At 35.5% G+C, this 13,207-nt stretch overlaps 1 protein-coding gene across 6 annotated transcripts in view; it reads right to left on the bottom strand.

Annotated features, from left to right (window-relative positions):
- Positions 1-13,207, bottom strand: part of Ube2q2 (ubiquitin conjugating enzyme E2 Q2) — a 59,300-nt gene that overhangs the window by 10,148 nt on the left and 35,945 nt on the right. For 4 of the 6 annotated variants that reach the window (XM_048793584.1, XM_015480368.2, XM_048793585.1 and 1 more), the window contains 3 exons: positions 12,237-12,297; positions 10,974-11,064; positions 4,060-4,118 (listed from right to left, as the gene is read on the bottom strand). In XM_048793584.1, the coding sequence (XP_048649541.1) occupies positions 4,060-4,118; positions 10,974-11,064; positions 12,237-12,297 (211 nt within the window). Of the gene's footprint in view, positions 1-4,059; positions 4,119-8,417; positions 8,654-10,973; positions 11,065-12,236; positions 12,298-13,207 lie in introns of those variants that run through there. The other 2 variants (XR_007343934.1, XM_048793586.1) reach the window with 2 other exon arrangements.

The following is a 13,207-nucleotide window of genomic DNA, read 5'->3' as shown; positions in this document are numbered from 1 at the left end:
GTTTAGATCAAGATTCTTCAACCTTTCTATCCTTTCTCGAATTAACTTCATTCCTCCTTTTAAATTTCAAAATACATTAAATATCAAACCTAAGGACAAAAAGTTAAGGGAATGGCAAGTTTTTAAGATTACCACAGTTTTTCTTCTAAACAAGCAAAAGCCACCAACTAGGTCTTTGTGAACACTGCATCAACTACAAACCATTCAGTCCTTTACTGAAGCTTTGGCTGTGGTTCCTTCCCAGAGCCACACTTGCCCCAATTTGCCAAAGACTATTCTAGCCAACAAATCTATCCCAGCTAACCATACTTTCTTGTGCTAACCAAACCAAATGACTTTGCAGAGAATCTAAAAACATCTATGTAGACCACTCACTTGAACAACAGTTGTTACAGCTTGATAAAGTGGCACACTGTAATTTCCACAAGCTTGGGAGGCTGAGGCAGGAGAATTAAGAAGTTCAAAGCCAGCCTCAGCAAAAGTGAGGCACTAGGCAACTCAATGAGACCCTGTCTCTAAATAAAATACAAAAAGAAGCTGGGGATGTAGCTAAGTCGCCCTGAGTTAAATCCCCAGGACCCCCCCAAAAAATAAAATAGTTGTTATAGTGAAAGTATTTAATAAGAAGATGAGGACGGTAAGTACTCTTAACTATCCCATCCTGAAGTAGCAGGAGATTCTCCTAAACAGAACTGAGAACTTTCAGAGTAGAAGTTTAATGGAAGAGAAGGAAAACCTAAAAGAAAAACACTAAAAAATTGTGTGGAGAATCACAGGATTTAAAAAAAAAGTACATACTTTTGTATTCCTGAAACACAAGAGTCTAATTCTTTTAGAATGCCTTGGACTAAAGATAATGTAACAAACACTTGTATTTAATAAAAACTGAGTTGACAGAATTAGAAAAATCTAGGTTCTCTTTTAAATTTTGGTTTTCCCATGATTTCTCAAAGTCTAGCAATCTGTGATTTAACATCATATTTGATCTATATATTTTCAAAATGCTCAAGGAACAGGAGGAATTGCTTTAGACAAGAAGGTATTCAGTAGATATTAAAATACTCATTATCTAACCACTAACTTTTCTTTTAGCACCAGACTCTTCCGCTGAAGGGTGCAGAGTCATATTAGGTGGGAAGATAGGAAGTGTTTTCATATGTAGTTCAAAAGAAAGTATATTTCTACAAATACATAACAGTTATACTAATGACTGTCTAAACATAAGACACAAGTAGTTCCAGTTCCTCCACAAAAAGTGAGATAATATAGTCATTTCCTATACCCTTCTCTTCCTGGCAATCACTAATCTACTTTCTGTTGCTACAGATTGCCTATTGTGGCTATTTCATATAAATAGAATCATATGCACCATTAATAGCATTAATACCTAAAAGAAGTGATCATTTCTATATTGAATTACATTCATTTTATCAATATATGTTCCGAACTCTTATTGCTCTTTGCCTCCAAACAAAGGGTTCCTGCTTAATATTAAGACAGTTAAAGGACACAAGGAAAAAAATTAATCCAAGAGTCATCTAAGGATAATATATCACATACATGAGCAGAGTAGGAGTCTCAACTTTTTATTTTATTTATTTTTTTTTGATAAGTTAAAAATTCCTTAATTTTTTATTCCTGGTACCACTACCACAATTTACAGGGCAATATACCTGAGTAATGAAAAGAAAAAGAAAAAACTACAAAAGATAAAAGACCTAAGGAATGTACATCTAATTGACCCTACATTGCATTAATCAATAGCTGCACTTTTTGCAAACTGTGGCTATGACAGTCCTGAACAAGAAGGGGTTCCTGTATAAGCTCACTAACTTTTCTGACTATGGATCATCGTTCCTTCTGTGGCAGATTTTTACAGTTCCTCTAATGTGTTTGGGACAACTGCAGCTTTCCTGACAACTGGTCGCTTTCTCTCCTGCTAAGAACTGTAGCCCTTTTCTGCTGTTTTTAAAACCTTCTGCTACCATATCCACCACTTCCACCACCAGATCCATAACCACCACCATAGGGACTGCCAGAGCTTCTTCCACCAAAACTGCCCCCCTTCATGGGTCCATAATTTGATTGCTATTGACCACTGTAATTTCCAAAATCATTATAGTTACCACCACCAAAATTTCCTCCTTCATTGTAATCATCATATCCTCCTCCACCACCATATCTACCACCTTGGTTTCCATATCCTGGTCCACCACCACCATAACCTCCTCTACTACTATAACCAGGACCGCCATCATAGTTGCCACCATCACCTCCCCCGTAACTACCTCTGCTGCCACCACCTCCATCACCATAGCCTCCTCTTCCACCAAAGTTTCCACCATGGCCAAAGTTACCTCCACCACCTCCAAAGTTTCCTCCACGACCCATAAAGTTGCCAGATCCACCTCCGTGACCTCTTTGTGATCCAGTAAACTGCATCTCTTGTTTAGAAAGGGCCTTTTTCACTTCACAATTATGCCCATTAATAGTGTGGTATTTCTGAACAACAATTTTGTCAACTATATCATGATCATCAAAAGTTACAAAAGCAAATCCTCTCTTTTTCCCACTCTGCCTGTATTCCATGATGTCTATGTTTTTTTTTTCCTGGTACCACTACCACAATCTTGACATACTTTTCAAAGTAATCTCTCAAATTATATTCTTCTGTATCTTCTTTAATACCACAAACAAAAATTTTCTTCACTGGTAGATGGGCACCAGGCTTTACAGAATCCTCTCTAGAAACAACTCTCTTTGGTTCCACTACACACCCATCAACCTTGTGAGCACACATTGCTGCATCCACCTCTTCAACACAAGTCACAAAACCAAAGCCCCTGGAACTTTTTGTTTGGGGGTCTCTCAATACCACACAATCTGTGAGTGTGTCCCATTTCTCAAACTGTTCTCTTAAACTATCATCTGTAGTTTCAAAGCTCAGACCATCAATAAACAGCTTCCTCAATTGCTCAGGTTCCTTTGGATCATGGGAGATACGGCAAAGGATTAGGCTACAGGTTATCAGGTAAGTAAACTCCTACAAAGCAATAGTATTTGTGTTGCAGAAATCAGAATGGGCTCAGCACATCCATATACACTGAATAAAGCCATACTTTTGTTTACTTGAGCTTTAGACAGAAACCATGCCCAGTAACTATTCTGTAGTATCAATACCACAGTCAACACATATTCTGAGTATACTGAGAAATAATTTTCACATGATTTGATTCCCTGCAAAATAGAAATAAGTGTATAAATACTGGATAAATTAGGAGCAGACCATTTCTGAGAAAGGTATGAAGTCTATTTCAGTAGTCATCCATATTTTTTACCTTAATGTTAAACTATTGCTATCTCAATCACAGAAATGATTGACTTAAGGACTGGATATTTTTAGAATTTATCACTGCAAAATGTATTATCTCACAAAGTGAAATTAAATGTCCATCTGAAAATGATCAAAATTAGTTTAGCAGCTCCTACTTTGGGGTTCTATAGGACACTTCGTAAGTAACCTAGCTACAAATTCTTACGTTTTCCCCTCTCTCCATAAGACTATCTACGAAAAAGCGCAATATAAACTTCAATAAAACTCTGACAATAACCATCTGATTCTACTAAACTGCAGCTATTTCCTCTAGAAGGAACAGCCAGCCACCCAGCTTCACAGGCCCATGAAATGTCTTGTGATTACTCCTACAAGTACCATTTAGGAGTGATCATCAGCATGTAGGAATCACTCTCCAATCATAACTCACATCCTCAATCACAATTTATATTTGTAAAAAACTTGTTTTATAGTAAATATATAAAAATAGGAACCATTAAAAACTCTACCTATAAACAACTTAACAATTTATACTACTGGTTCTGAATGTGGGCTCCAAATCAGCAGTATCAACTTCCTAGAAATGTAAATTCTCAGGTCCCACCCCAGACCTGCTGTATCAAACCATGCAGTAGAAGCCTAGCAATCAAGGTCCCTAGAATTTAATTAGTTCTCCAAATGATTGTGATACACACTATCAAAAACAAGTAATCACTTAAACTTACCCTCCTGAGAGGACAGGTAATACCACTCGAACAAATGGAGGATCAAAGGGAAAGTTATCCTAAAGAGCAAATGAGCAAGTTTAATTAATTTCAAGAACATCTTTAATATTATACACTTAGAAGATTTAAAAATAATCTATAAAGAATGTACACATTTGGTGTCTGATATGAGGATTTCAATAGTAAAATCAGTACCAAGAAATAAGATGAAACAAAAACCAAAGCAAATAAGAATGAAGTTAAGATCAGGACCAAAATAGTGTTTTGGTAAATATCTACTTACAATAGACCTCTGTAAATAAAGAATCATTCCAATAACTGACTAATAACTAGAAAGGGTAGACAAAATGTGACGATTACAGGGCTAAATGTTAAAGAAAAAGCAAATTGGGGGGGAGGCAACTATTTTTGCCTTAGTTTCCCCACACAAACACACACACACACACACACAAACTACAGGAGAGAAAGATAAGAGGTTCACAAACTGGGTAGCCCTCACAGATTCAGGGATAGGGAGATCAAAGTCTAAGCTCAGAATCCCCCAGGAGAGGCACTGATAAGGCTTCTACTCTTGAGTTTGGGATCCTAAAGGACAAACTGCCCTGGACAGGAATCAAGTCCAACTTTAAATCATCTCAATCCCCAATTATTCTGGCTTGCTTCAGTCCAAGTCCCTGACAGGGGAAAATGTAAATCCTCTCACAAGAAAAACACTGCCCAAGGTTTAAAATCAGCTCCAATTTTTTTTTCATATGTAACAAATATCACTGAAAATAACTACTCTTGCAGGTATGTTAGCATATGCCTATAATCCCAGGGTTTCCAGAGGCTGAGAGGCAGGAGGATCACAAGTTTAAAGCCAGCCTCAGCAACTTAGTGAAGCTCTAAGCAACTAAGAGAGACCTTGTCTCAAGATGAAAAGGGTTGGGAATGTGGCTCAGTGGTTGAACACCCCAGGTTCAATCCCTGGTACCAAAAACAAATACATAAATAAAAATTAACTAGTCATATAGGATTTAAAGATAACAGTATCAGAAAACAAGAGAAGTAAACAAACACAAAACCACAAGAGAGTTAAGAGTTAGCAGACATGCTTTCAAATAACTGTTGAATATTTTCAAGAAAAGACAAGATTGAAAACCTTGGCAGAGAACTGCAAATTATAAATTTGAATCATGGAAATTCTGAAAATTAGAGATACAATAACTACAATTAGTAACTTAATGGATGAGTTTAAGTAAGTACAGAAGAGATTCCATGATCAAAAAAATAGGTCAGAAATAGCTAAAATGAAGTTGAAACAAAAAGGTAGAAAAATAACAAGACAATATAATGAAAAGGTTTATCACATATATTGAGTCCTAGGAGAAGGGAGAATGGAACAGAGAACTAGATGAGAATTTTCTAAAACCAAAGGCTTTACAAGATTTAACCACTGTAAGTACTTCAAGAGAAAGAATAGTCTACATATAATAAAATGGTATCTTCGAGGTACCAAAATAAAGAATTGCCAACCTAGAAATCTAAACCTAATGAAGACTCTTCAAAATGAAATAAAAATACTTATTTTCCCATCCACAGACCCACAATGAAAGAAATACTAAAGGATATATTCAGGTAGGAGAAAATATGCCAGATGAGAACCTGGGAGAAGAACGAATTTGAAAGTAGCAAATATGCAGATTCTCCTGAATATTAGTTATTTTAAAAATGTAGGGGGCTGGGACTGTAGCTCAGTGGTAGGGAGCTTGCTTGGCATGTGTGAGGCACTGGGTTCAATCCTCAGCTCCACATAAAAATAAATAAAATAAAGCTCCACTGACAACCAAAAAAAAAAATTTTTTTTTTAAGTGTAGGATTTTAGATAAATATAGAACTAAAATGCATGACAATAACAGAATGTTAGGCAGGGAGTACATGAACTCACAGTGCTCCAAGGTTGTTCTACTGACAAGGAAGAAATAGAAACTAACAAATTTATATCAGACAAGGCAAGGATATGTACTGTAATTTTAGGGTAAGAAGGAAGAGTAAGAGCTGGAGTTGTGGCTCAGTAGTAGCGCACTTGCCTGGCATGTAAGAGGCACTGAGTTTGATTCTCAGCACCACATATAAATAAATGAATAAAATAAAGATCCATCAACAACTAGGAAAAAAAAAAAAAAGAAGGAAGAGTAAAAGAACTTAACAACTACCAAGTAGGAGTAATGGGAAACTGGAATTTAAAAGAGAGAGAGAGAGAGAGAGAGAAACATGAAGCATGAAATACAAATAAAAAATAATCATCCATAAAATGACAAATTTAAACCCAAATATCAGCAGTAACACTAAATGTCAAGGACTGCTAGGCACAGTAGCACATGCCTGCAATCCCAGTGACTTGGAAGGCCGAGGCAGGAGGATTCCAAGTTTAAGGCCAGCTTTAGCAATTTAGCAAGACCTTGGCCCAAAATAAAAAATAAAAAGAACTGCGAATGTAGCTTGATGGTTAGAGCAACCCTGGGTTCAATGCTCAATACTGAAACAAAGAAAAAAGTCAAAGAATATCATACTTGATAAAAATATAGATGGCCTCGAAAGATGAGGAAAAAGATAACTTGGCAACTTCTCAGGCTAACAAGCACACAATTGGAAACTACTTCCAGAATAAGAGCTTTTCTCCTCCATGAACTGAAGCAAAGACAGCAGAGTGCTAGAGGTCAGTTCCTTGATGGCGAAAAGACCAAGGCTGCCCCTCACTCCCTTAGAGCAGTCAGACAGGGAGATGGCACACTGCCTTAATGAAGACATGACAGGAAGTCTATGAGAAATCATCTCCAATGCCTACATTAAAACAAAACGGAATTAAAGGAAACTAATGCATTTTTTAAAAACCAATTTGAGGACAAGAGATCCAAACAAACATTTTTCTCATTTAGTTATTTCCAAGAAATAAAACCCACACAAATTTATTTAACTGAGAGGAAGCAGCAGCATAATTTCAGTAACTTACTTTACCTCACACCTTCTGCCTACTCTCAAGTAAGACTGATTCTGAGGAACATAAAAATTATGAAAATTCAATCCTGCTAACAGAAGAAGGTAAAGCACACTTCTGATGGCTAAACTGATAATCTTGAAATTTCTATTGCAAGTTGGAAAGAAAATCTACCTACAAGATACTACCTTAATAAAAGTTATTATAATCTACTTTCAAATAAGGGCTCAACATTTACTCATTTTTAACAGCATAATGAAAGGCATGGATGCAAAGCATGGTAAAGTGGAACCTCATTTAAACTTCTATTTTTCTAGATCTTTAAATATGTGATCCCATTCTTTTGAGAACTATCTTCACTTTAAATAGTTCTTCAGAATCATTTTTCTGCATCAAAACCTGGGGACTCTGCTCCAAAAATGCTGTACCCTGGAACTTAACTAATCAAGATTTTTCAGAAATAAAATGGAGTTCAGTAAATAAAAAAATTTGAGGGTGACTGTTAAATAGAAGCTTGAGTTACCTTAGAACACTAAGTCAGAAACAGACTCTCAGTTATAACTTGCAAGTTATCTGATTTCCAATATAACATTTTGGCCTTGTAAGCTATTCTTAAGGATGAATAACATTCTATTTTTGAAAGACTACAACATCAGATGGTTCTAAATAGTTAACAAATCACTGCCTTATGAGAGTTGAAAATTGCCTCTTTATAATTTGACATATTAGTTCTAGTTTTATATCCTGTGTACATCAAAACAAATAAAACTAATGCTTCCAAATATACAGTCATACAAATAGCTGAAGACAAGTTATCATGAACTCTAATGTTCTACTATCCAATTCTACAAATTTAATAATCTTAGGACATGGAATAGAATCTTTTTTCCAATCCTGGCTACTATTCTCTAAATGAACCAAAATTTGTCTGTCTAAACCATTCTTTACTAACTCAGAATTCAGTGCAATGATTCAGATGTGACCTGAAAAAAATCACTTCCTTAAAAGCAGTGTTCAGTCAAGCACTATGGTGCACACCTATAGTGCCAGGCTCAGGCAGAATGATGGCAAGTTTGAGGCCAACCTCTGTACTAACAAGACCTTGTTTTAAAATAAAAAATAAAAAGGGCTGCAGATATAGCTCAGTGGTAGAGTGCCCTGGGTTCAATCTCCAGTACTAAATGGGGAGGAAAAAAAAAAAAAAAACTCGTGGAACAGATTTACAAAGTTGCTGACCAGGTACCATTCCCATTCTTATGTTATACTTCATGTTCTATTTTTCTTATTATCCATGACTCTCAAGTTGTGTCTATGGATATCCAAGACCATAAATATATTTAATTCTGGCTCCTTCCTGTGAGTCTTTCTTTCTGAGTCATACCTGCTATCCTCCAAAGTCTGTGAATCCCGATACTAATAACTTGGCAATTCAGTTTAAGGTCCTCTTCATAAGGTCAGTTAGCTCAGGACAATCACATTCTTCCCAGGTCTCTTAAGAAACACTCCAACCCTAGAAAAGGCCCTTCTTTCTGCTGTCAGGAGACATGGTCCAGTAACACAAATCCAATAGAATTTCAGCCATTTACCTCCCAGATCGTCCCCTCCCTGAAGTTCTACCTAGGGCAGGAAAAAATAATGAAAACACTACCTGCAGTCACAAATCCTCCTGACCAAGATTTCATATTCCTCTTAAAAGACCTCCCATACCTGTATTCCCAGCTACTCAGGATGCTAAGGCAAGAGGATCACAAATTCAAGGTCAGCTTGGGCAATTTAGTGAAACCCTGTCTCAAAATAAAATAAAAAGGACTGGGAATATAGCTCATTGGAAGAGTGCTTGCCTGGCATGCAGGGGGTGCTCTGGGTTCAAATCTTCAGCAGCACAATCAATAAAATAAAAATAGCTTCCAAGGAGGAAGTGAAAGGGAGGGGCACAAAGTAGGTAGCTTCAAGGTACTGATAAGTTTCTATTTCTTAAGCTTGGTGTTGGGCATCTGAGTATATGATTTAACAATGATTTTCTCAGGACAAAATATTTTGCAAGAGGTTCTTTTTTGTTTGCTTGTTTTGTTTTGTTTTTGTTTTTTTGTTTTGTTTTAAATACCTTCCTGGTTTTCAGTAGTTTTGTTTGCTGGTTTGTTTTGCTTAGGTATTTAATTCACTGCCACATATAAATTCAGTAAAAGTGAAGATTATTAACTTCAGTAAATACATGCCAAACTCACATTCTAGGAAACAACCCTAGGTAATAACTGAAATAGTTTCTGCATTAACAAAACTGAGAAAAAAATACTAAAAGTTTAGGCTATTTCAAGAAGTACAGTCATAAGATATCCCAAATCAGAATATACACAAACGAAACCAAAGTAAGAAGCTTTCAAAAAATTATTGCCATTCTTTCTGTAAGTATTCTTTTCAAGTCTTTGTTTTCTTCTTTCAAAACACCTGATATCCATCTACTTTCACCTACTCCTACTACCACCTATGCCAGGCTGTCAGCATTTCTTGTCAAGATTAAATTATAAAACCCAATTTATCCTCCAGAAATGTACTCTAGCCCAAACTCTGCTATGCCACTGAAGGCACAATGACTATTTAATAAAAAAGAAAAATCCTCAAAGATCAACTATGCCTTTTTGTAAAAACCTCTAATGGCTCTTTACTACATAAAGGTGAGAGCCCAGACTTTTCACCATAACCTCCAAAAATGGCCTACAGCCTTCATCACAATGATTTTCCCCCAGAAAGACTATAGGCTCTTGAAGATTAGGGATATTTTAGATGATGCCAGATCTAAAGCCCTCCATCACCTAATGCATAAAAGCTACCTAACTGAAATGAGGGAAAAAAAATATCTGGTAGGCATTGTTGAGTAAATTTTTCCTCACAATTTAAAAGAGCCAATCAAAAAGAAGTTACATATAATTCAAATGTAACTACTTAGGGATACTTCCTAGTGTTTTTAATCAAAAGATTCAATATATTTTTAAAATTTTAAGCCACTACATTTTATCAAAACATTTTAATATAGATTCCATTGCTATTCTTTTTAAATATTTGTAGCATCTTAAGAATAACTACTAAATATAATAAATTCAGAAAAGTGTATAAAATATAGAGGTACACCTTAACAGGCTATTGTAAGGCATGTGCCCACATAACCAACACCCTGCTCAAGAAAGACTACAGTCAGTATCCAAGGAGCACACAAATGCCCTTTTAGCTCTCAACTCCTACATGGACTCCTTATCCTAACCTGTATGGTAATCACATCTTTGCTCTTGATAAGTTTTACTGGCCCAGGTATGAATCCATGTCAGCATTTCTTAGCCTTCTTTTAATTTTTATCACCCTCAGAAATCCTTTTAGAAAAATTTTTCCTAATTTCAACCCACCCAACCCCTCTATATTTTGACACCACAGAACTGCATATTTGTTTGTTCTGTGGCCCTCTGGGGAGCCATGGACCATATAATGGATTTTTTTTCACACCAAGGATCAATTTTCACCTCACTGAGGTGATAGTGCCTCCACTGAGAATGCCCAACACAATGCTAGTTTTATTTATTTTTGAACTCTACTTAAATGGAACCGTTTAAAACAGGTTAGAGATCTGCTTTCTCTTGCTCAACACTGTATTTAAAATTCACCCATCTTGTCGCATATAGCTGTGTTACTTCTTATGAATACCATAATTCTCCATTTAATTGAAATCTGGGTTATTTACTGTTTGGGCCTATTATAAACAATGCTGCTTTCAACATTCTTATGTACGTCTCCTGACATGCCCAAGTACTCATTTCTTGTGAAGTATATGCTTAGACAATTCCTGAACTAGAGGGTACAAATGTCTTCTATACCAAATAGTTTTCCAAAGCAGTTATACAAATATACACTCCCATTTGAAACCTATGAAGTCCCATCACTATATTCTTACCTTAAAAGAGAAGTTAAGCAAAATATATTCTATGCCTTCTTTTTCTTTTAAGATCTGAAGATCACTGTGCAACGGACTATCAGGGTCAACCCTAAGAATAACAAAACAAGAGCCAATTCAAACAGAAAATTAGAGAATTTTTCTTACTAAACTCAAATATGAACCAGTCCAAGAGCCAAAGCATAGCTTCAGAGTAAGTTTCACACAAAGAAATTCTAATGCTACTCTAGAGCCCCAGGAAAAATAGGCCAATATGGTCTGTAGTTCCTTGAGAATAAATGCCAAAAATAAATAGTAGTACTCTTAGTTTTGTTTTTTTTTTTAGTTGTAGTTGGGCACAATACCTTTATTTATTTATTTACTTGTTATATGGTGCTAAGGATCGAACCCAGGGCCTCACACATGCTAGGCGAGTGCTCTACCATTAAGCCACAACCCCAGCTCCTCTAAATGTATCCTAATAAGGGAATTCAAAGTTAATAGTCATATGTACATAATTTTCTCAAGAACTCAAAAACATTTTAACAAGCCTTCCTAAAATTACATTATTAGCCAAGGGGTTCAGGAGAGAAATCTGTCACTGACAAAACCATGAAAAGTCAATCACTGTAATAAAAATCTAAATTTGTCTCCTGGCATGCCCAAGTACTCATTTCTTGTGAAGTATATGCTTCCTGAACTAGAGGGTACAAATATCTCCTATACCAAATAGTTTTCCAAAGCAGTTATACAAATATACACAAGTCATATATTTAATAGTCATATAAATATACCCAAATCCCCTATTTCAAACATAAATGGGTTATATTATAGCCTCATCAGGTTATTTTTTTTTAAGCTATCCTCAATGTGGCCTCATATTTATGTAATTTTTGTAGAACACACTTTAAAAATTTTTTTTATACCTTTTAGTTATTTTTATGTGGTGCTGAGGATTAAACCCAGTGTCTCTCACATGCTATGCAAGCACTCTACCACTCAGCTATAACCCCAGCCCTCATTAGGTTACTGAATACACTTTTGTTTTTAAGTTGCCATTGTCACAAAGTCCGTGAACCACTATTTCACAGTTGGTACCTCTTTCTCAGACATTTACTAAGCCTCAGTAACCACTCAATTTAACAACCTTATTTCCATAGAAATAAGGTCTAAAGTTCTAAATAAAAGCTGTATTATAAAGGTGTCAAAACAGAAGCAAAAAACCCACTTTATTGTGATAGTCTGACATTGCAAAGAGTGGTTTAGCACCAAAAAGCCACTTACTTCTGCAGTTTAACATGCCAGTCATATAAACTGTCATTTATGAGTTCCACTGAATAAATCCCTGAAAAGATAAAAGGCATGCTGGTTATTCTTCATTTGATTGCATAACTACTACTCTGGTGTAAGCATAAATACTAAATAGTCAACAAATCTATAAATTTTGCTATTAAAAAATGAAACACCTCCACTATACTGTAAATATTTGACCACTGGGACTAAGTCTCTTATACCTTTAACAGATAATTAAAGCTATAAATTAAGAAGATTCTTTAATGAATTCAGAAACTGTTTACCATTACCTACGAAAAAATAGATTACACAAAATCATATGTATTTAAGACTTTTCTTCTATGTATATGAAGAAACATTTCTAAAAAAAGGGAATCCTACATATATTATTTTATGATCATTCTTAAACTTTCTGGGACATCTCTCCAAGTCAGTATACATAAATTATACTGTCAATCTTTTCAAAAATTGTAATAATTCTGGGGCTGGGTTTGTGGCTCAGTGGTAGAGCGCTTGCCTAGCATGTGTGAGGCACTGGGTTTGATCCTCAGCACCACATAAAAATAAGTAAATAAAATAAAGGTATTGTGTTCATCTACAACTAAAAAAAAAAAAAATGTGGTAATTCAACTAATTCTACCTACTATCTGATTATTCTTTTTTTGCTGGTATAAACAATGCTAAAACAAATTAAGTTATTGATTAACATTTGAAGATAAAACTAGTATCCAAACACTTAACTGTCTAGGTTTCTACAGCTAGAACTTTTAGACTTCTCGTAAGAAAAACTATTGGGGTACTCAAAGTTCTGATAACTCAAATTCGGCTTATCATGCACTCTAAGTGGAGGGGTTGTTTTGAGCTTCTAAGCAATTCTAATGATTTTCAAATAATCACTGAGGATTCTTGAATAGATCATAATGCTAACTTCCCCCCCAAAGATCAGTTCTCTCCCTAATAAT

Source organism: Marmota marmota, unplaced genomic scaffold, assembly GCF_001458135.2.
Source record: "Marmota marmota marmota unplaced genomic scaffold, marMar, whole genome shotgun sequence".
In the NCBI taxonomy this organism is placed as follows: Eukaryota; Metazoa; Chordata; class Mammalia; order Rodentia; family Sciuridae; genus Marmota; species Marmota marmota.
Note: the sequence above shows the minus strand (reverse complement) of the source record. Positions and strands in the feature narration are given on the sequence as shown.